Consider the following 22,982-nt stretch of genomic DNA (forward strand, 5'->3'; position numbering starts at 1 on the left):
TTCATAGTTATCAGGGGCATCTGTGATGACTACGGCCTCGACTTTGATGCTTTCTATGCCTGCATCGGTTTATGGAACAGCTTCTTCCTTATCCTCGGGGGCTTATTCAATGTCAGCCTGATGATGAAACTCTTCAAACGGTGAATACACAACAAGACTCCTTTTATTACATATTACAGACTCTTACTTGTAACACATTAAACGAAACATTGACCCATGGGGCCACATACTCAAGCTGAATCAATAATAAGAAAAAGTTTGGTTTGTTAATGGGTTCTGTTCTCACTAACTTCGGTCGCTGTTCTCTGTCTGCATTTCTGCTCATAGTTTGCCTTGAATAGGCTGTTTTGTCTGTGTTTGCAAAAGTAAGAAGATAAAACAGAAGCTCTTGTGTTTTTTTTCTGTTTTCCTTATCTCATAGCTCAACGGAAGAGGTCATTGCACTATTCATCTCCATAGCTTTTGTTGGGGATGCAGTGAAAGGCACTGTCAAAAGTAAGTCCAGAAAAGGTCAGAATACATTGGCCATGTTGTGAATCTGGGTGTGAAATATAGAAAATGAAAAAAGCAGAAAACATTAGTTATCACAATGTAGTTTTCTGACGTACAGAGGGCCAAAAGTGTCAAAATAATAAAGTTATGGATAAAAACTTGGCATGTTTGATTATTCAAATAAAAATGTACTACATGTAAATACATAGAAAATGCATTTTCTTTCTAAGTATGCATTTAGATTTATGTAAATTTCAATACATCATTTAAAATACACCTACATAATTTAATTTGAAAAACCTTTGTTTAAATTGTATTTTATTTCTTGCGCTACAGTCCATCATGACAAAAACCTAAACCAATAAACAAAATAGACCCCTAGATCTGATTGTGGAAATGCGTAGGAGCTCAACGTCAGGCCAATTAAATTGTGGTTCATTATATATGCCACTCAGGACAATGAAATAATTAAAAAGACTTGAATACTTAATTAGCTATACTTTTGAAATATAACTAATACAAAATGTAATTACTATTAAAATGTCTTTAGATTGTGACCATATACATCATTTTCTGATGGATAGTAGCACAGAGTGAAATGGTTGTATGTGGAGAACATGATATTCGAACAGACACAGAGATGTTCTAGTCTTTAAACCTTTATTGTTGGAAATAACAACGATAGGAGACAGGACAGGTAATGGCTGTATCGGCTGATGAATGTTAATGGCAAAGTGACGATGGCAGGAACTGACTTGACCAGACGATGCAGGCCGATGGCTCACCAAAGCAGGGAGAGCTGGCAGCAGCACACAAAGTAACAAAGCGCAAACTAAACGAGCACACAGTCACTGGTAATCCTTACTTAATGAGGAAAGGCCATTTGCAGAAAACTTTTGATCCTGGAAGAGTGGAAGCAACATTCAGGCAGTGCAGACAAGACACAGTTCTGGCAGGGAGTGGTTGAGTGAGGCAGGTATACGTAGGCAGTGAACCAGGTGGAACCACTTAAAGGTAATTAGTGGCAGCAGGTTAAGATGATTATGGTGCTGAGTGGTGGCTGGTAGGGGATTGAGATGACTGCAGCGTGGAATAAGAATAATTAATACAAAATAAAACAAATACCAAAATCATGACACAAGGAAAGTTAACTAACAATAAAAAACTAGACAATAATTAAATTGTGTACTTAAAAATGGACATTCAAATAGGTTTTTGCATAATTTTCATGTATTCAATATCTTTCCTAAGATTTTACTTAAGTTATCACATATATACGTATTTATCAAGCAATTACATATTTTATATTTGATTGTGGCAATTTGGGGCCTCCATATTGATTTCTGGTTTAACTACAGTTTATCTCTTAGCAGAATTTTTTTTACAGTTAGTTGGAAAATAAGAAGTTACAAAAATGGAGAATAAAAACAAAAAGGTTTCATATAGGGCTGCACAGTGGAGCAGTGGGTAGCTCTGTTTCTATTGCAATTTGTTCATACTATCGTTTTTTTCTCTCCGTGTGTTTGCCCACAGTTTTTGAACACTTCTACCATGGGCCAACACTGGCAACCACAAACAGCACAGTGGTGCTTCAGCAGATTAATGAGATTCTGGAGAAGATCGAGAACCAGACAACAACCGTGCCACAGTATAACACGTCACATCAAACAGAGAAAATGTTAGTGTTCTTGCCGGAGACACTGGTGGAATGCACCAGAGAAAGGCCCATTCTCTGTCTGCTGCTCATGTTAGGGACTTTGTGGCTGGGCTACGCACTCTACCTCATCAAGAGGAGGTATGGTTTGACCACACACTGGCTTATATTTCTCATGTTTGATAAAATTATTCACTGATGGCCTCTTTTAACTTTGCATAAAATATACTAAAACCTCATACTTAGTTTCTCCTTAATAGGAATACCAAACTATTGCATATCTGGCTTGGATTTCAATGGTGTAGAAAGCTACTTTATTTTATATTTATATGAATAACATTCAAGTAGTGCCTAAAGCAGTTGACACTTCAACATATGCAACATGTTCTCATTATGTAAGTATGGCCATATACTTCAATTTTACATTCATAAGACCACCCAAAATGTATCCAGGTATTAATATTTCAAAATTAATTGAGATTTCCTTTTTGGAGCTAGAACTTCTTTCTTGATGAGTGGCATTTATATCCACATTTGCATTTTGGGGTTGTTTCGCGTGTTTTTCACTAAAAACATATTAAGTTCTGGGACATAGAGCCTGTCTCATCCTTAAATGGTATTTTTGCTAGACACTGGAATTGCAAAAATGCATCATAAAAGCTATCCTGGTAAACATCTATAACCTGGGGTGAAAAGCATAAAAGGATGCTTACAAGACAGAACTGCTCTCTCTAGAGCAGTGTTTTCTCAACCCTCTTCCTCAGGGCCCACTGTCCTTCATGCTAGATGTGCCTCCTCTCCAGCACACCTGATTTGAATGATAGCATCATCTCCTGCATGCTATTAGGTGCGGCAGAACCCTGTTAATCACCTATTCATTTAAGTCATGTGTGTGGCAGACGAGAAACACCTAAACATGCAGGACAGTGAGCCTTAAGGAACAGGTCTGAGAAACGCTGATTTAAAGTCAGTGCAAACATTCCTCTTTAATAGAAATCAACGACTTCGGGCATTAATGTTTAAAAAAAGAGTGCACCACCCCTTAAATACCTCCTAAGTAAAAGCAATATTTCATTCGTGTTGCATCAGTTTAGGCTGACATGAGAACAGGAGGAGGGAGCATTACGTCAGCTGTTTCTTTCAGTTCAAAGCATCTCTTTTTGCTCATGTCAGGATAGTAAATAGTCAAACTTTAATTTCAGCTTCCTTCTGAATAATAATCTGAGGCAACTTGAAGAATCCTCATACAATTGTATATATTTAGCATTTAGTACAACCTTAGTTGTGCAACATTGCTTTCCAACTCTCCATCTGGAGAGTTTGAAGAGCATCTGTTAGAGATCATTATGGTGCCATTAAATCACTAAACACATTTACACATTTGTTCTGTCAGCAGGACGTTTTAGTGAAAAAGTACTTTGTGGTTGTACACAAGTGGATTTTTGTGACACCCTGCTTTTTGATACAAAAAATATGTAGTCACATCCCAGGATTCAGATATACATGACCTACATGGAAATGTTATGTTCATTACATTTACTGCCATTCATGACTTCACATATTTTGTTGTTCTCATTAATAAACAGTAAGTTTAGCAGCAACCAGTGTGATGCTTCTCGTATAACAGACTGCATAAAAGTTGTAGAAACTATGTGATGCTTTCTTCCCCATGCAGCCCATATCTGAACGGTAAAATCAGAGAGGTGGTGTCTGACTGTGCTTTACCTATCTCCGTGGTGATATTCTCCTTCATTGGCTCCTATCTTTTCATTGACATACAGCGTGAGTACAGATCCGTCGAATCAAAGCATTGATAGAAGATTACCCTTGAGGTTTACACTTGCAACCTTGGCACATAACACCTTTTGTGATTCAACGCTTCTGTGGCTTTTGATATATTCAAAAGGCAAGAATATTAATGTTCGTAAAACAATGCCTGCATGCAAGAAAGGATCCTGGTTTTAATTTCCTATTTTATCATGAGCTATGTGTGCTGTGAATGTGTTGATAATATATTTTCTCTCCTGTTAGTTCCTGTTTTCAGTGTCCATGATGGTCCAATCTTCAAGTACCCTGCATTTGAAAAGCTGTCAGGACTGACGGCTCTTAGCGCGGTCGGACTAGGTTTCCTCCTTGCGCTGCTAATCTTTATCGACCAGAACATCGTTATCTCACTGACACACGTACCAGAACACAAGTAAGGCCCCACTTTTATGTTTGAATACAGTGACAAGACAAGAAAGTGTGACATAAATTATGCCCAATCTCATTCGTAATAGCTTCTGATTTAGAACTAAAGGACTGCTGCTTCTAGACTGCCGAACAAGTGTGTGTGTGTGTATGCACATTTTCACCAGGTTGTTAAAAGGTACAGCGTTCCACTGGGACTTAATGCTGACTGGCTTCATCAACATCCTCATGTCCTGTCTGGGGTTGCCATGGATGCACGCTGCCTTTCCTCATTCCTCCCTACACGCCCGTCAGCTTGCCAAAGTGGAACAGCATGTAGAAAACGGACACCTCTACACAACGTGAGTAAAGTTAAAATAAGACCCCCCCCCACACCAAAAAAAAAAACATAAACAAATAATAATATTAGTAGGCAGTCCAAATCCTTTCAACCCTCTCCATATGTAACAGTTCTGCTAATTTTATTAGCGCTCTCAAGCAAGCTGAGATACAGATTCTTTTCAATTATATAAAAGCCCTTCATAATCAAACTCCATCATATATCAGAGCTCTGATTACCCCGTATGTTCCTAACAGAGCACTTCGCTCTCAGACCGCAGGTCTGCTGGTGGTTCCTAGAGTCTCTAAAAGTAGAATGGGAGGCAGATCCTTTAGCTATCAGGCTCCTCTCCTGTGGAACCAACTCCCAGTTTTGGTCCGTGAGGCAGACACCCCGTCTACTTTTAAGACTAGGCTTAAAACTTTTCTTTTTGACAAAAATTATAACTAGTGACTCATGTTACTCTCAGCTACCTTTATAGTTTTACTGCTATAGGCTTAGGTTACTGGAGTATATCAGGATCTAATTTTCTCACTATATTGAGTTCTACTGTTCTTCAATTATGCATTATGTGTTGTCATTTCTGCTTTAACTTTATGTTCTCTCTCTTTTCTCTTCATAGTAGGTACACCTGGTCTGGCGTTCTGTTAACTGTGACATCATCCAGAGAAGACGGCTCACCCGCTACTACCATCTAATGTAGAACAGATTACTAGATCAATGTGTGCTTCTGTGCTTTTTTGTTTCTCTTGTTGTGTCTCTGTTCTGTCTTCTGTAACCCCAGTCGGTCGAGGCAGATGACCGTTCATACTGAGCCCGGTTCTGCCGGAGGTTTTTTTTCCCGTTAATGGGTGGTTTTCTTCCCACTGTCGCTTCATGCTTGCTCAGTATGAGGGATTGCAGCAAAGCCATGTACAATGCAGATGACTCTTCCTGTGGCTCTACGGTTCCCCAGAAGTGAATGCTGCTTGTCGGGACTTTGATGCAATCAACTGGTTTCCTTATATAGGACATTTTTGACCAATCTGTATAATCTGACCCAATCTGTATAATATGATTGAACTTGACTTTGTAAAGTGCCTTGAGATGACATGTTTCATGATTTGGCGCTATATAAATAAAATTGAATTGAATTGAATTGAATTGAAAATGGTATAAACATTGTACTTGTACTTGACATTGGTTTGTACTTGAATAGTCCAACGATCCCCAAAGCACTTTACACTGCAGTCAGTAGAGTTACATCGACACCCTGTGGTGGTGGTGGTGGTGGTGAGCCATGTTTATAGCCACAGCTGCCCTGGGCCAGACTGACAGAAGCAGGGTTGCCATACACCCTCTTAGCCAAGGACACAACAACTGAGTGGGTCAGAGCAGGGGATTGACGGTTACAGGGCGAGCTCCCTAACTCTTGTGCCACCATCACCACCAAAATGCATAAATAAAACATTATGGATAAAATTGATTTAGGGTCTCGGACCCCTCTACCAGACCAAAGTTTTTTGAGGGCCTAACAGATTTTCTTCCAGGATTGCCTTCTATTTAGCTCTGTCCTTCTTTGCAGAAAATCCCTCCCTGCTTAAGAAAATAAACCCTACAGGAGGACAGTGCCCCCACCACACTTCCCTCTGGGGATTGTGTGTCCAGGATGATATGCAGTGTTACAGTTTACGCCTTTTCCCCAAATATTGTGTTGGTTTAATCTCACCAAAGCGTGTTCTGCCACATCTTTCTTAGCATCTCCTACATGACTTGTGCCAAACTGCAAGCTAGATTTCTAAAAGCCTTCTTTTAACAACTGCATTTTTTTTGTCACTCTAAAGGTTGAATTTATTAAGTGTGCAACTAGTCGTCATTGTTTGACAAATTCTCCCAACTGAGCAGCATATCTCTGCAGCTCTTCTAGAAGAACTGTGGCCCTCTTAGTTTTTTTTTTTTCTCTGATTAATGATCTACTTGCCTGGCCTGTCAAATAAGGTGCAAGGAAGTCTTGGCAGGTTTGCTGTTGTGCTAAACTCTTTTCATTTTCCAATGATGGATTTTACAGTGCTCTATAAGGTGTCTAAAGCCTGGAATATTATTTACTCCTGTTTAAAACCTCTCCAGAATCCATCTTTCTATAAGTTAGATTTGTTGAATTGCACTTTATGATGAAAAGCCCTGGATTTAAAGTGGCCTTATTACAACAATACAAGGCAATGCAAGTGTATTTATAAAGCACTTTTCAGTAACAAGATGATTCAAAGTGCTGTATATGAACCAAAAAAAAACAGAGGAAATAAAAGCAATACAGAGACAGAGGGAACCATTACAGAGGCAAACACAAGGCGTTGGAATACTAGCAGCAGGTCAGATTGTATAAGACAAGTTGGACTACAAACTTCAACATTAACATTTAAAGTCAACTCTAGACAAATGAACACTTTCACAATTTTCTGTAAAAGTGAGTTTTTTTTCCAGATAGTGCGAAAAAAAACTAAATGCTGCTTCTGTGTCTGGTTGTGGTTCTGGGTAATGAAGAATAGATGTGAGCCAGAAGACCTTAGTGGTCTAGAGGGCTGATACAGACCACTAAGTATGTAGTGTATTTAGGTACTAAGCCATTCAGTGATTTATAGACTAACAGAGGTATTTTAAAGTCTATTCTCCAAGATACAGGGAGCCGGTGTAAGGACCTTAGAACTGGGCCAATGTGCTCTACTTTCTTAGTTGACAACATCGACAAATAACTAACTTCACTAGTTAGTCCACAGACTGCAAAGAATTGGCCCAGTTAAATAAAGGGCTGCTGGCTGTTATGGTGAAGTCTTTCAATCATCTTTACAATTAAAATAGTTGATGTTGTATGCTACATTTTTATATTGAAGAAGGCTGAAAATCCTTCAACATGTATTTTTCTCAATAATAGTCTATTGAGGCCAGAATTTATCTGATAGACTTCTGTGATTTTTGTTGTTTATGATTATTTATTATTGGGTTTAGAGCAGTTACAAAACTTAAAAATCCTGTTTATGATTTTATTTCTCCAACAGGATTCAATCAGAAATTTGCTTATTTTCTTAGAGGATATTTTTTTAAAAAAAATTGTTCTAACAAATGGAACAAATCCCTTTTTATCCTCATTCTAAAATTTCCTTTCACGTTAAACTGCCACTATTTTCCATTTTATTCGGTCACCACTAAAACGAGACACCACTGCTATAACCAAGATGAGTGTTGGTGTTCTGATGAAACTGGTTCTTTTTTGCTCCCTTTCTGTCCTAATAGGATCGTCAGCGTCAAAGAGACGCGTCTGACCTCACTTGCAGCAAACATCCTGATCGGCCTGTCTGCATTCATGCTACCCATTCCTCTCCAGTGGATCCCCAAACCTGTCCTCTATGGCCTCTTCCTTTATATTGCAGCCACTTCGCTTGATGGGAATCAGATGGTGGATCGCATGACCCTGCTGCTTAAGGAGCAGGTGAGCATCAAGACCATGCAAACGGTTTGGTTCACCTGCTGTGTACATAATTACTACTAAGATCATGACAAGTACTTCGACTCAAAAATAGTGTATAGAAAAGTAAGGTAACAACAAAACAGAAAAAAAATACATCAACTCTTTTAAACTATAAAGATATTAAAACTTAGATGAAAATTTACAAGAACTGCATTTTCTGGTTATGATGATAATAACGATGTGAAGACAAGAGACATTCACATCATACCCAGCATGTCAGCTTCTCGTGCTATAACAAAGACTTTTAATTTTAATGAGGCATTTCATGTTTGTGAAATAACCGAATTATTGTGAGACAAAATCAGTGGGATTTTCATATGGGTGTTGTGGCTCATCGCCCAGGACAGCCTTGGTGAAACAACTGTATCAGTCACTGCACTCCAAAGTAAATTTTCATTGTTTTTTTTTTTTGCATGTTCCCAGCTCTGTACACAATATAAGCACTGTAGGAAATATGAATTAAACTGTACATGGCTGAACTTTTATTTTGGGTCCAAAGTGTAAAATGCTTACACTGGTCAAACTATAATTGGATTCTTAAGTAAACTAGTGAACTGTATCCATATAGCACCCTTCACAGTTCAAAAACCACAAAAAATGCTTTACAGTAACAAGCAAAATATACAAAATAAATACATCATCCATGTAAAATAAGTAGTTAAAAGCCAGTCTTAATGAAGGAGTATTTAGCTGCTTCCTAAAAGAATTGCTGATCTTAACGTTGATGCTCAGATTAAATCTGTGGTCAGGTCAAGCTTTTTCTAACTGAGGCAGCTGACCAAAGTAAAACCATTCCTGTCACAACTTTATTTTGAAATTTTAATCTTTGCTTTTATCACAACTCATTTGAAACTTTAGTGGCTGGAATACAGCCGGTCCAAAATGCTGCTGCTCGTCTTTTGGCTGCAACCAAAAAAAAACGAGAGCACGTTTCTCCACTTTTAGCAGCAGTTTATTGGCTTTATCTGCCGCTTTCTCTCTCTCTCTCTCGCTCAGGTCGGCAGATCAATTTTTATTAGTCGTTCCAAAAGCAAAAAGTGGGAAGAGAACGTCCTAGAATGTCATCAAAACAAAACTCTGGAACAAATTATCTTTACATATCAGACTTTTTTTTAACCCAGTTTGACATGTTGGCTTTTGAGGTTTTATTGTTTGTTTTTGAGTATCTGCTCTTTATTTCCTTTTTTATTGTGCCTGTTACTTTTACTGTTTTCATTCCGTTATGTTTTCAATCACCAGTTTTTGGGGTGTAAAGCCCTTCAGCCAACTAAGTGGTATCTTAATGTGCTAGATAAACAAAGTGGAGTTGAGCTGAGAATCAACAGAATCTAAACAGCGCAAAGACCGAGGCTACATATTCCACATGCTTGGTACCGCCACTCGAAAGGATGTATCCCCTCTGGTCTTTAAACTTGTTTGAGAAACTATTAACAGCTTTTGACCGGATGATCTCTGACAGTGAGAAGAGGCATAGACTTCTAGAACGCTAGAGATATATGCAGGGGCTAGACCACAGAAAAAAAAGGAAGTAAACCAATAACTAAATTAAAGAGATTAAAACTGGAGTAATGTATTCTCTTTTGAGTGTTGGTTAAAATATTTACTGCGGCCTTCAGAGTTAATTTGAAATACATTTTGAAACATGTCAAACCTTGATACTATTTGCGAAAAAAACACCAACAAAGCAACGCTTTAAGGACATTATGCCAACCTTAAACTTGGGGCACCATTAAAAAATTTACTGTTGCCAGACATGTCAATATATTCCCTATTCAAATAGTACAGCAGTGATACACTCTGTTGAAAGACATTTTCGCTTTAAAAAAAAATGGCAAAGTTTCCAAACTTTTAGAGACGAAAATTGACAGAATCTCTCCTATCATCTGTTTTTTTCCCCTGTGGTGGTTCTAGCATGAACGCCGCCCTGGGTGAGCACCTCCTTCTGTATGTAATTGACAACGACATCAAAATCCAGGAAATAATCTTAAATGTATGGTGCGGAAAAATGTGCAGCCCCGGTCAGGTAATGGGCTGTCTCTAATGTCAGCACTCAACAGCAAATGCAATACAGCAGGGTGCCAACCTACCAATAACTACACATTAAAATAAGCAAAGCAGAACTCATTTATGGAGCAAATAAGACGTAAAAAACATTATCCTTTATTCGTTTTTAAATATGGTGGCGTGTGTGCACCCCTTCTAATGCTAACCTGGGCAACCGCCCTTATAGAAATGAACTGATAAACTAATTAAAAAGCATATATTAACCTTCTGATTCACCTCCTGTCTGTCTAGACATCTTATCCTCCCACCCACTACATACGCCGTGTGCCTCAGAGAAAAGTGCACTACTTTACAGCTCTGCAGATGATCCAGCTGATCATCCTGTGTGCATTTGGGATGTATCCTCTCCCCTACATGAAGATGGTGTTTCCGCTGCTGATGATCCTGCTGGTCCCCATCAGGTGAGCTACTCACAGCCAGAAGGGGATGGGAGGGTGGTGGGGGGGGGGAGCTCTAAAAAGCCTCCGGTTGAGTTTGAAATCCAGCTTGCTCAATGCTTTGATTTGACCCTTAAAATATGAGCCAGAATTACTGCAGTTGTGGAATAAGTCTTTATTTTTTTAGAAGAAAAGGTTACCAGACTAAAAATATACTATACAATTAAATAGACAAGAACAGGAATCAGGGTTTTGGACTTTACATCAGACTGAAACTATGTATTACTGTGCAATGCTATTTTTATGAGGAGGAATTACTGACAACACATTCTAGTGGTGTTATGGGTTGCCTTCACATTGTTTATTTAGGCTGCAGTTGCTCAGCGTGAGAAGCTGTTTCCTTTTTTTTTTTTTTTTTTTTTTTTTTTTTGAAATCCATGTAAAGATGTTGTGCTTTGTATCCCAGGACCAACGTGCTTCCCAGAGTGATTGATGCCAAATATCTGGACATCATGGATTCGCAGTACATGTAGAGCAACTGGACAACCTTGTGAAAAGATTGAAAAGAGAAAGGAACAGACTGAAAGGTTAATTACTGTGTTTGTAACCACAACATGCTCACAAGATTTCTCCTGAAGCACTTTCTGGTGACAGGTCTGCCACTTATAGATTTCACAGGTTTTCCCATAAAATCCACTATAACTGTAACTGGCTTCAGTATTAAACATTTATAGGTAGACGTAAAGAACACATCTGCATGCAGACAAATCTGTGAGAAACCTTTGATGAGCCAGTGTATATCTTTATCATTTTTTTAAGTAAATAAAAATGTTGATTGTTTAATTCAAGTATTGTGTTTTTCAAAGGAGAGCCACTGCTGCGTAGATTCACATGCTGATAAGGCAACATCTCAACACGTAAAAATGATCACCTCTCTTAAGCAAATGTTCCTTTTACTAGATAGTTGTGAAAACTTTCATTCTGTGTCACATAATGTGCTGTATGTTGTCATGACTGTGTGATATGCCAAAGCAGCTTAATGTGGGGTCAAATAAACCCTTTTTAACAGAACTGGTTTAACACAGTTTTTCACAGAGAAAAATATGTACCGACTCTTTCATTGCCACATGGGCTTTAGGGCGATCACAGTAATGTCACACAGCAGGGTTCCCACAGCTTAGAGGAAGACTGCTGAAAGTATTTTGATTTGAAATGCCACCAATAGATGGCAGTGGAGGTTCACACCCCAGATGCTAAAATTCCACCCCTCACTGTGTGTACCCACTATTGTATTACAGAAAAAAAGAACATATTCATGTACGCCTTCATCTTGTAAAAGAAATGATAATGGAGTTATGACCACCCAGTTATTAAACATGAGTGGCTTCCCAAGGTCACTGGGTTTGTATAATCAAACATCCAATTTGTTTCATGTATATATTTTTCTTGCATAGCCTCTTTTGTAAACCAACACCTGCTTTATTTGTCTGTTTTCATCAAAACCGTCATTCTCATAACAGCCCCTGTTTTCTGCTTTAACAGTCTGCTCAGTGTATATTCTCTCTGTCTCTCTCTTTCTCTCTCTCTCTCTGTCTCTCTTTCTCTCTCTCTTTCTACAAGACAAACACGTGACTGATGTGAACTTGTTCCAACCATAATGTGGGTTTACATTTGTTTGTTTTTTTGTAGAGACGGGTGACAGTAAGTGTTTGCTCTGATTTAATGGATCTGTTATTTTAAAATGGGTTTTGTCTTTGTTGAAAGAAAAATATCTAGTTTTACAATAAGTCAACATATTATTGAATTCTGTATCCACGCTTAAAATGCCAAACGATAACAAGAATGTGAAATCCTAATATTCACATTTTGAAGAAAATATGACATTACTTGAAAATCTATTAAATCCTGATCTGATTTGAAGAAGAACCTGAAGGTCATGGCAACATCTTTAAAAAGTTGGAATGACTTTGTGTTGCATTTTTCTTCTGTCATGTAGAGTTAAAAAAACAATTATATCCCCACTACGGCTTCATCCAAAGTATCATGGGTTCAGCCATCTGCTTTATAATATTATATATGACCTTTATTTTACCAGGTTGAGGTTGAAATATAAAATTGTGTAAACAGGTCAGTTTTGTACACACAAGGACTCATAGCCACTTTGTACTAACCCTTACTTATTAACACCTCTGGCAGATTTAAACATATTCTTATTCAACCAATAAGCTTGTTTCTGATAGGCAATAAGAGAAGACACTCTCAAAGGTTACCAAAAACAGAAAAAGGTGTAAATCTTTTTTTGTTCGCTTGTATTAAAACGTGTCAAAAATTATTTACACATATAACTCTAAACATCCAATGGACAAATCTGTAATGGCATTACAGCAATCAACACTTTATTATATTTGCTGAACAGCTTTTTGAACAATTTCATTATTTACGGTTATGAGCTCCAGGACTTTTTGGCTGGAAGGCCTCTTTGCCATCACCCTCATTTTTAGCCCTTTCACAAAACATTTCCATCACAAATCAGCAAAGATGAGCTTTCCATGATCTCACGTTGACCATTCATAAATCACATTTCTTTTGCTGCATGGATTTGAGATCATAGAAAAAGGATCCAACTGTCCAGGCGGCAGGAATAGTTCTGTTCTTCAGCCTTTATCTTCTGGGTTCCCACATCTCCCCATTGTCAGACTGCTGAAAGCCTAAGTGTGAGTTGATGTGCAGCATTCTTTGCCTGCCATGTCTGATCTTGACCAAGTTCTCGTTTTTTCTTGGATTTCCTTGCCTCACCTTGCCCTTGCATGGACACTTCATCAGCTTTTGTTTTTCTGGACACTGACCTGGACTGTTTCACGACCACAAACCTAGCCAAGCCTTTTGGATCTGTCAGCTATCTAACCGGCTTCATGCACTGCTCTCTAACCTCAGTCCTGTCTCCTGTTCACCTCCCGCTGTGAGCAGCCCACTCTTCGCCTCACCACATTTCTGCAGAGGTTTACATGCCTGCACCAGGGCTTGATTAATTATTTCAATAAACCTTTTAAAACACAACACTGTGTCCGGCTGAATATCGGGTTCTCTGATTTTCTGGTGTTGTTTGTCCTGTGTCTCTGTGATGGACTGTGGATGCGACCAGGATGTGTTTTCCCAATCATGACTAGAGAACAGTGCAACCCTGATAAGAAATAAACTGGTATACAAAGTGGATATATGGGTTTTCTAACTGTATTGCTGAAATAAAGATCTTATGTAAAAAATAGTTCTTTGGATGGATGTTTTTACAGCTCAAACACTTAGGCAAATTACATTTTTAGTAACAGAACCTTTCACAATCCATGTGATATAATTTAACATTCATCCAAAGTGATGATTTCTAATTGTTTTGTTGGGGTTAGACTTTATTAGAGTCTCAGTATGGCAAATAATACAACCTTTAAAACCCCTGTGCCTTCCACAGTAATCTTTTATAAACTGGGGCAAATCAAGCCTCTGATTATTACTTTTGTTTTCTGAATTTTAAAAAGAGTGAATAAGTTGAACTATTTCTTTGCATTGTAACCCTGTATTGTATGTACTGCAACAGTAAAGTAAAGTGTCAACCGTGTGCAGGGACGTTTATTAACCTTTTGACCAATCTCTGAATAATTTCATTGAATTGACTTTGCAAGGTGCCTTGCAATCGTGAATTGGCGCTATATAAATAAAATGTGTTTTGAAATGTCACTATATAACTAAAATGTAACTGAATTGAATTAGAGCCAATTTTTTCACATCAATTAAGGCCACATCAAAACTAGAATACATTTTCTACTGAATGCATATATTTCTCTACCATTTTCTGTTAAGATATTTATGGATAGATCCAACACATCCACATTCAGATGCAACACTTGGCCCCTGCGCAAGGTCCAAGGTCGTCTATCCACTTCAGGGGAGCCAGGCTACAGTTACATGCTTTGGTGCTAATACTTCAAAGCTTTTGATATAACCTGTCCAGTCAGTGACTACCTAACATGCCTTGTCTCTGTTTGCCTTGTCCGTGATTATTTTAAGTATTTTATTCCACCAAACTCCCCATAACTTGCATTGACTCCCCTTCAAATTGTAGCACCTGCTTTCGGCCCAATAGGGACGTGGCCCTTTGGGGGAGAAGAAGTTGACATCATATTGAAATTACCTTTGGCATAAAGGATGAAATCCTGGCACACATTGTGATTTGTCACTTGGTAACATTCGTCAGAAACTCTCAACATGATTTGAACTTAATGACTTAAATCACTCAATTATTTTTTCATCTAACACTGAAAGGTTGCGTCAATTTTTATATCCCTGATTATAAGGGATTTGCAAATAACGTGAAAAGCATTTTGGTAATAACCTCTCAACTTTAGCATTTGATGCACTGTAGTGTTACATATAAGAAAGGTGCTGTCGTACAGTTTCGTATCCCACCACATATGTTGGCATATCATGACAAATTAGGAGCATTTGGTAAAATGTCAAGTCCTGTTGTATGTTTGATCTATGTGTCACAAATGATGTGCAGCTGTTTTGTTAATTGTACGAATGTTGGAAAGGATATAACAGTAGTCCAAGTCTAGACATGTATATGTGAGTAAATCTTCAATAATGTAAACAGAACACATACACAACAAGGTAGTAGCAAATATCTGCATTATATATGGCATCTCTGAGTTGCATGTCAAATATTTTTGTAACACTTCTAAAAAACTTTGCAGCTTAGTTTAACTGGAGGTCAAAGCATCTATGTCACAGTATGAGATGTGAATAAAGGTGATGCAGGACTGTGTAATATTTTACGGCAATGAAAAGTGAGGCAGACACGAAATAGTTTGATAGGGGTCAATATGAATTACATTTTCTATTCAACAGTTATGAAATCAATTCTTTTATTTGCAATATTCTGTGTGCACTTGCTTTGCACAAATTTCTTCCTTCAGTCGAATTCAAGGGAAGGAAGCCTGAATGGTTGAAATCACACCCTGATGACCTTCATGTGTAGCTCTTAAGTCTCACTTGAACAGCATATTGAACCATTTGCAGAAACGAGAGCCGAAATCCAGACAATCCTGCCGTGGCTTCACAGAGATTGGTTCTCTAAAGGGATTTCAATCCTATAAGGAAAAAAAAAAAAAAGAAGCACATATGATACTACTGTCACCACAGGGATGCAACAACCTCTTGGTCACCATAGAGATGCTGTCAATTAATTTGCCTTCACGGCAATCTAAAGTTTCATTTGTCTGACAACTATATAGAGCACTTCGGCCTTACCTGAGATCTCTACTGAATAAATTGTGTTTTGTCTGGGCAGGTAGTGCCCAGCATCTTCATTAGTCCTTTCCTGCACATTTCTAATGGCCTTTAGGTACCTGTATTGCCTTGTCTACCTGTCGTCTTCTGCACATTAAGGATGTGTCACCAGCAGAGCCTGTGTGCTCCAGGTAGCCTCTCAAATCAGGGAAATTCAGACGTTCTTATAGACAGCCCCTGACACCAGTGAGCTCATGCCCGACGGTGCAGGACAGTCGAAGAAAATGAGCCTCCCCCACACCGACACATGAAGAGTTGCAGATCATAATTATTAACTTGCACAAGTCCACAGAAACTATCCTTAAAAAAAAAAATGACACCAGAGATGATTTGTTCATGAACGGAAATATGAACTGTTCTTACTGTAAAAAGAACAGAAAATATATTTTAACTCTACACCAAAACATTGACTACAATATATTTCATACCTTATTTGTTTAATATAAATAAATCTAGAGTTCCTGATAACGTTTTGGATCATTTTCCTTTTGAGTGGTCCAGTTTGATGCAAGCTTTGTCTATTAGACACATGGGTTTGCATTTTACTGGTACACAGTGTTAGTTTGTCATAGACCTAATGACTGCAAGCCATCCTGATCTGCAGAATAAGCCCACATCATCACCTGTCCAACACAATGCTAATACATTGGTATGAGGCTTTAAAACTTGCACTCTCATCCATGCAAAAAAACATCTAGGTTTCCAAAGTTTTCGTGTTTTTTTTCAAAGCAACTCTGGAAATTAAGGTCAAGAGAAAGACTTCATCTGGACAAGCCACTCTATTTCTATTCATACAGCCATGTAGTCCAACATTTAATGTTTTACCTGAGCCCTGCACTGTGGTTTGAAATGGAGGGTTTATTTTCTGCTCAGTGTCACATCTGAGCAAAAATTCTGATTTGTCCAATAATGAGAAAAGTCCAAACATCTTCAGCAGCTCTTTTTAAAAATAGAATTTCCACTCCAATTTGTTACAATCTATTTTCAGAGATTGTGAAATCTTTGATATCAGGTTTTTAAGAAGCATATTTGAAATCAATACTGATGCCTTTCCTCATAGGACTGGTGTTGAGTGTTTTGCTTGGACAAATGCTTCGACCAAACGTTTGCCAAACCTATTTTTCATCCCAGTAACTGATTCCTCATTAAGGAGATCTGATAGCTTGTACTTATCGACAACCTTAATGACGGATTGACAGAATTGCAAGGCTCTTAATTCGCTGCAGATATTTCTGCAGTGGATGGATGGCTGGCTGGATGGACGGATACAATTTTTAACCAAAACATTAAATAAATTAAGTAGAAAAATATATTTTCCCACACTTTTTTCATATTTTTCTATACTTGAAATACACTTAAATCAAATTCTATACATTTCCAGAGTGCATGCAAACTATGTAGCAGTAATGCCTTCAGAGACAATATGTTCTCAATCTGTTGTTTTTAAAATACAATTAGATCTGGCAGTTCTGGACAAAAATAACATAATTCCTAAAGATTTGCTGTACAGTAGAGCAAAGCAAATAACCCCATAACAGAAAAGAATTGAGTGTCTAAAAGGCTATGTTAAAATGTTTTTATTGTAGCTATGTACCTATTCATATCAGAGAACATACAAACCCATACACGCTGTCTTTTGTGAGATTTCGTCTACATCTGTTAGATGGACACAGCATCAGAAGGAAGCTCTTTTACTCCGAGTACGTGCGAAGATGGCGCCCCATAGAGAGCACAAAACAAAACAGACTATTTTTGCTCTATTTTTTACACCACGAAACATTATTTGATGTGTTATTAGAATCACAGATGGTGAACATGCTTGCCTATTTTAAACCTTCAGCAACATTACGGGGAGCTTGCTGACTCTTAAGCTTTGACGCTGGTAAGGTGACACATTTGTGCCATCTCTTCGGTCAGCAGCCTCTGAACTTATAACAGCCAACAACAGGATACCACAAAAAAAGGCTTTCACACACAAATGAACAAAGGCATTCTCACACATGCTTTCACATCCAATGTTCACACCTCTGCTCTCACTTCATTTTCATTACGCTCACACTCAATTCTTTGATATTCTCCTCAATCTGGTGAAGAGAGCAAGCCTTTGGAAGACAGGATTTACACTCGTTGGGCTGACAAAAATCAAAATGGCTAAGGTGACAGAAGAGACACATATCTACTGTTGTAGCTAACACATAGGATCTTGCGTTAATAAGTAGGCTGTTCAAGTCTGACACAGATGTCGGTTTGCATTATCATCATGTAAGTCTGTCTGGTGTATCATTGCTGACAATGGAGCTGTGACTTCTCAAGTGCAGCCTGTAGATAAGCAGACAGGGACTGTGTTCGCAGGACAGGCCGACTTAATGTTAAGTCTGGGCTGAAACAACAGAAAAACAGGAAAAGAGAAGCTCACCATCATGTTGAAACTACATAACCCATGCTAAAGTTGCACACTTTAAAACAACAGTTATGTGTCTAAAACCTAATGTTAAGTAAAAAGAAATGTGTCTGAACTACAAAGACAGAGCAGATTTCAAAATCAGACTTCAAGGTGTACTGATGGCTCAGATCAAGCATGCTGTTTTGTGAAGAAAATTCAGATTTCTTAAAAAAAAAAAAAACTCTCCATTCATCATTGTGTTGTGGAGATGTGTTATTTCATATCATAAAATTACAAGGCAATAACAGCAGAAGGACAGACGCTGAGGGGCACTAAGCAAGCAAAGACCTCCTGCTTCTCAGGAGTAGCCAAGGCCTCAAAGGTTAGCACTAACAAGATATTGACCACAGGGAAGGTCAGGGGCTGCAGTGCTTTGTGCTGCATCAGGACAAAGCGCTGCAGCGACTGTCTGTGACCTCTATGATGGGTGATGCATAACATGGAGCCATTACTGCAATACGTTTGGCAGAAAAATACCTTTATAAGTGTCTGCAGCTTGCGCTTAGATAAACCAGAAGCTGTCTACTGTACATTAATCAGGCATTACATTACAACTTTTGCTGAACAAAGGGAATAACACTGCTTATCCCTTTATCATAATTATCATTAGCAATATATTTTTTTGCTATTGTCCTCAGAGTTGATGTGTTAGAAGGAGAAGAAATGGTCAAGCATAAGGATTTCACTGTGTTTGGCAAGAGCTAGATGAAAAGGTCGGAGCCTCAACACTGCAGCTCTTGTTGGATGAAGTTTCTGCAGTACCAGATTGACAAAATATACAATATTGTACAAAGCCTGTATTAATCAGAAATCTTTTCATACAAATAGACAGAAATAGTCTGTACTTAGCAGGGCCGCAACAATAAGACCAACTTACAATGGGGCAAGTGGTCATAATGTTTATCCTAATAGATGAACATTCTAGCTGAGTTTTAAGCTATTCAAAAGGGACAAATATTTGGTGACAGATTAATCAGATATTTCAGACCAAGAAACGGAATAAACAAAGTAAATGATGGAAAAAAACATGATTTCAACTCAACATTAACTTAAGAAAAGAAGCAATTGTCTACAGGAGACTAAAGTGTCTGAAAACCCTATTAGATGCAGGGATGGGAATCTATGGTAGAAATATAATTGGTTGTTATACAAAGCTGGATCCATTTATCACAAAAACTATGTTCTTTGTTTTTTTCTTTTCAATCTTGTGCGGTGTTTGTTTCCAATAAGAAGCCAGCAAGAAAACAACACTTCAGTATAATCAGGTACCTTCATCAAAATGTTGGGTTCGTGTGGGCCCTTTAGCTGTAATTAATTGAAAACTGGGGACCTAGAATTCAGCCAAACAAGCTCAGATAGTGTTAAGAAACAGTTTAATGATCCTCTGTTTCTGGTCATTACATAAGCATATTGTGAGGCCTAAGTGAGACAATGAAGGGGAGTCTACACCCGTGCTGAAGTTTGCATTGAATTCATGGCTTGAGTAAAGATATGTTTTTAGAGAATATGGATTCATTTTGATCAGGTCAAAGCTGGACTGAAATTGATTTGTATTCTTTTTGTAAAAACAAATAAATATGAATTAATAAGTGTAGCTAATATTATGAAACCAATCTTTTGTGAAGTTTTACAATTACAGTAAAGGTTGGACAGATCCCTAGTTTAATTAGGATCTTTAGCAGATGATTAATATCTAAACAATTATCTCATGATAGGACCTTTAGCAACATATTTCTGATTGGATGTAACAATGACATTTCTGAGTGGTCCTGCCAGATTCCCAACTTGTATCTGAAAGAATTTGTGGAAGAAGTTAAGGGTGAGCCCTTTCATCGAGGACTTGTACCCATGACCAAAGACAAATAATCAAATAACCAGTGAAAACATGCAAAAAGCGTGTTTAGTAACTGGGTCAGAGTTTATAAGAAGGAGTTTGATTGCTGCAATGACCATAAAGATTTTCTTCACTGATTCTTGAGGATGATATTTTTAAATGGACACTTTGTGTGCCGGAGAGAGGAAGCAGTGTAGGGTTGTGTCATGGTTATGGATAGAGACTCAGAAGGAGGGCAACCACGGAGACAGGTGATCGGTTTAGAAAGTTTATTGAAAAGAAATGGTGATCGGGTCAGGAGTGGTTCTGGCTGGTCAGTCTGTCCGGGATCCACTGGAGACAAAGCAGGAAGACTGGTGAGCAGAAGCAGGAGCTGATGTGTCTGATGTTAGTAAGGGACTCACTGGGTTCCAGGCTGGGTTCTTGTCCGGGGAGGGTGATGTCCAAGGTCCAGGTTGAGGTACAGGACTGGTGAGCTCTCTCTGGGTTCTGCGGTGTTGGAGGGTGGACAGGCAGGTGAGCACAGCAGGAGGACCAAGGCAGGAGCGGCGTCTGGGTTTCTGTTCTTGGCACGAGTGAGATGTGACTCGGAAGTGGCAGTAGCTCAGGAGTCCAGGGTTCTGGATGAAAGCAAGTAGTAGAAACTAGGTAGGCAAGACCTGGAAAGAACACTCAGTGAAAAATACTTGGTTGGTCATGTACCACGCTGGAAGCAAGTAAGAACTGATGCCCTCCTGCTGGAAAGCTGCTCCTTAAGAAAGCAGCAATCAGTGTAGATGGAGAGCACCTGCCTGTCACGCCCTGCAGAGGAGGAGAGAGAGAGAGAGCCCAGCCTGTACCCAGCCCTCAGTGTGTGACAGGTTGTATAGAAGACATTAGTGAGAACTTCCCTAACTAGGTTTGTGTAATATGCACAACATCCCCAACACAGCCCACATCACAATCACCATGCCGAAGCCCCACCATTAAATTCCAATTTAAGCCACGGCAAAACCTTCGGTCAGCTCTGAAGTCAGTGCGTTCCTCTGACACTAATTAGGTGCTATTTATCACAAGCATCTTTGTAGAAAACCTATGGTTTAAAGAGAAACAACTTTTTAAAGCAAAACATTGATAAATGATTTACAAAGTGTTTAATAATTACAGGGAGGTTCTTAGCTCACATCAAGTGAGGAGCAGTTCAGAAATTACTTGAACAAACTATGTTTTAAGAACTATACAGACTGGATTACTGTAACCAAATAAGCTAAACCAAATAGACCACACACTACTGGATCTTTTAAAGATGTGTACAAATCAGACTGCATTTTTTGAGATTCTATATGTTGTTGTCCAGTGCATGTGTTTGTGTGTGTGTGTGTGTGTGTGTGTGTGTGTGTGTGTGTGTGTGTGTGTGTGTGTGTGTGTGTGTGTGTGTGTGTGTGTGTGTGTGGTTGCAGAGGCAGCAGGCTCTCTGTTCCGGCTCTAAACGGGTGGAAATGAAAGGCTGGTTGCATATTCTGGAATCTTGTTTGTTTCATTTTAAGCAAAAACCATAGTACAATAAGAAAAAGTATTTATACTAATACACTACCAGTCAAATGTTTGGACTCATCTTCTCATTCAATGTGTGATTTTTATTACTACCACTGGGAACTCCTTCAAGACCGCTGGAAAACCGTTTCAGGTGACTAACCTCATGAAGCTCATCGATAGAAGCCAAGGCAGTAATCAAACAAGGGCAGAGGGGTTCTGTTTGATATATACAAATACATGTTTGTGTGTATAATCAATCTGTAGAAGTATTTACTTTGTCTGAATGTGGAACTTAAAAACTGCATAGCCCTAATCGTATTCTCGTTACATCAAAATACAGTTTTTTTTTTCTTTTCATGACAAATACAAGCTGTTGACACTCAAAGCTCTATGATGCTGGACCTCTCCAAAGAATATCACCCAACCCATCTGTTTCCCTCTCTAATGGATCCTGAAAAAAGTTGATACTGCAGAAAACTGCTTGTTGGTGAATCATAGTGATGACAACTGAGGAAAGATGAAACTCTTAAATTGACAGCTAAAAAATTTGTAATGAGCGTGTGCTTCAATATGTGCATCCACCTGTTTTTGTGACAGACATATTAGTTGGGATTTTTTTTAAAAGAAATAGGCACCTACTTTCATGTTTCTAATTAAAACACAAGAGATAGTCAAAATGTAGTTGTTCCATTACCTTGAGTTAAAAAATCGTGTTTTATCTAGATAACAGCATATTTATTTACGCTGACCTAGAAACCCTTGTTTTCTCGAGGTATCTAGAAATAATAAATTACAGTTTAAAAAGGCCTACTTCTTCAGCACATATCAGGGATGCCAAGCTGTCTTCTGTTTTTTAGCTGCTTTTCCAGCTGAAAATGTCATCACAATAAACAGTCCATCACATCTGCAATTCACAGCATTTTTTTTAGAATGGAATAGATCAGAATAGAAATATCCTTTATTGTACCTCAATTTTAGTTCCCACAAACTCAGGTTTACTAGCAGCAAAGTCACAAGCAAATGGAAGCAACCACAGAGGTAAAAATCTAAAAACAAAAAGAACAAAAGAAAGTGCACTATAGGAAAATTTAAGAAAAAAAGACTGTACAATTATTAAAACGTATACGCAGATTCAAGAAAATGCACAATGAAGTAGAAATCAAAAGTGCATAAAACGTGCTTGTATATTTGTCCTTAAAAACACACTTTTTTACAAAAATCAAAAACTGTTCAAATAACTGCAAGGAGGTAA

At 38.3% G+C, this 22,982-nt stretch overlaps 1 protein-coding gene across 2 annotated transcripts in view; it reads left to right on the forward strand.

The window, feature by feature from the left end:
• Nucleotides 1-13,863, forward strand: part of LOC105938141 (sodium bicarbonate transporter-like protein 11) — a 38,767-nt gene extending 24,904 nt beyond the window's left edge. For both annotated transcript variants that reach the window (XM_021325077.2, XM_012879792.3), the window contains exons 12-20: nt 8-140; nt 422-495; nt 2,026-2,287; nt 3,822-3,928; nt 4,178-4,343; nt 4,504-4,677; nt 7,923-8,118; nt 10,453-10,622; nt 11,065-13,863. In XM_021325077.2, the coding sequence (XP_021180752.2) occupies nt 8-140; nt 422-495; nt 2,026-2,287; nt 3,822-3,928; nt 4,178-4,343; nt 4,504-4,677; nt 7,923-8,118; nt 10,453-10,622; nt 11,065-11,131 (1,349 nt within the window). In that variant the 3' untranslated portion in view covers nt 11,132-13,863. The remainder of the gene's footprint in view (nt 1-7; nt 141-421; nt 496-2,025; nt 2,288-3,821; nt 3,929-4,177; nt 4,344-4,503; nt 4,678-7,922; nt 8,119-10,452; nt 10,623-11,064) is intronic.
• Nucleotides 13,864-22,982: the final 9,119 nt, after the last annotated feature.

The sequence above is a fragment of the Fundulus heteroclitus genome, unplaced genomic scaffold (genome assembly GCF_011125445.2).
Source record: "Fundulus heteroclitus isolate FHET01 unplaced genomic scaffold, MU-UCD_Fhet_4.1 scaffold_485, whole genome shotgun sequence".
Lineage (NCBI taxonomy): Eukaryota > Metazoa > Chordata > Actinopteri > Cyprinodontiformes > Fundulidae > Fundulus > Fundulus heteroclitus.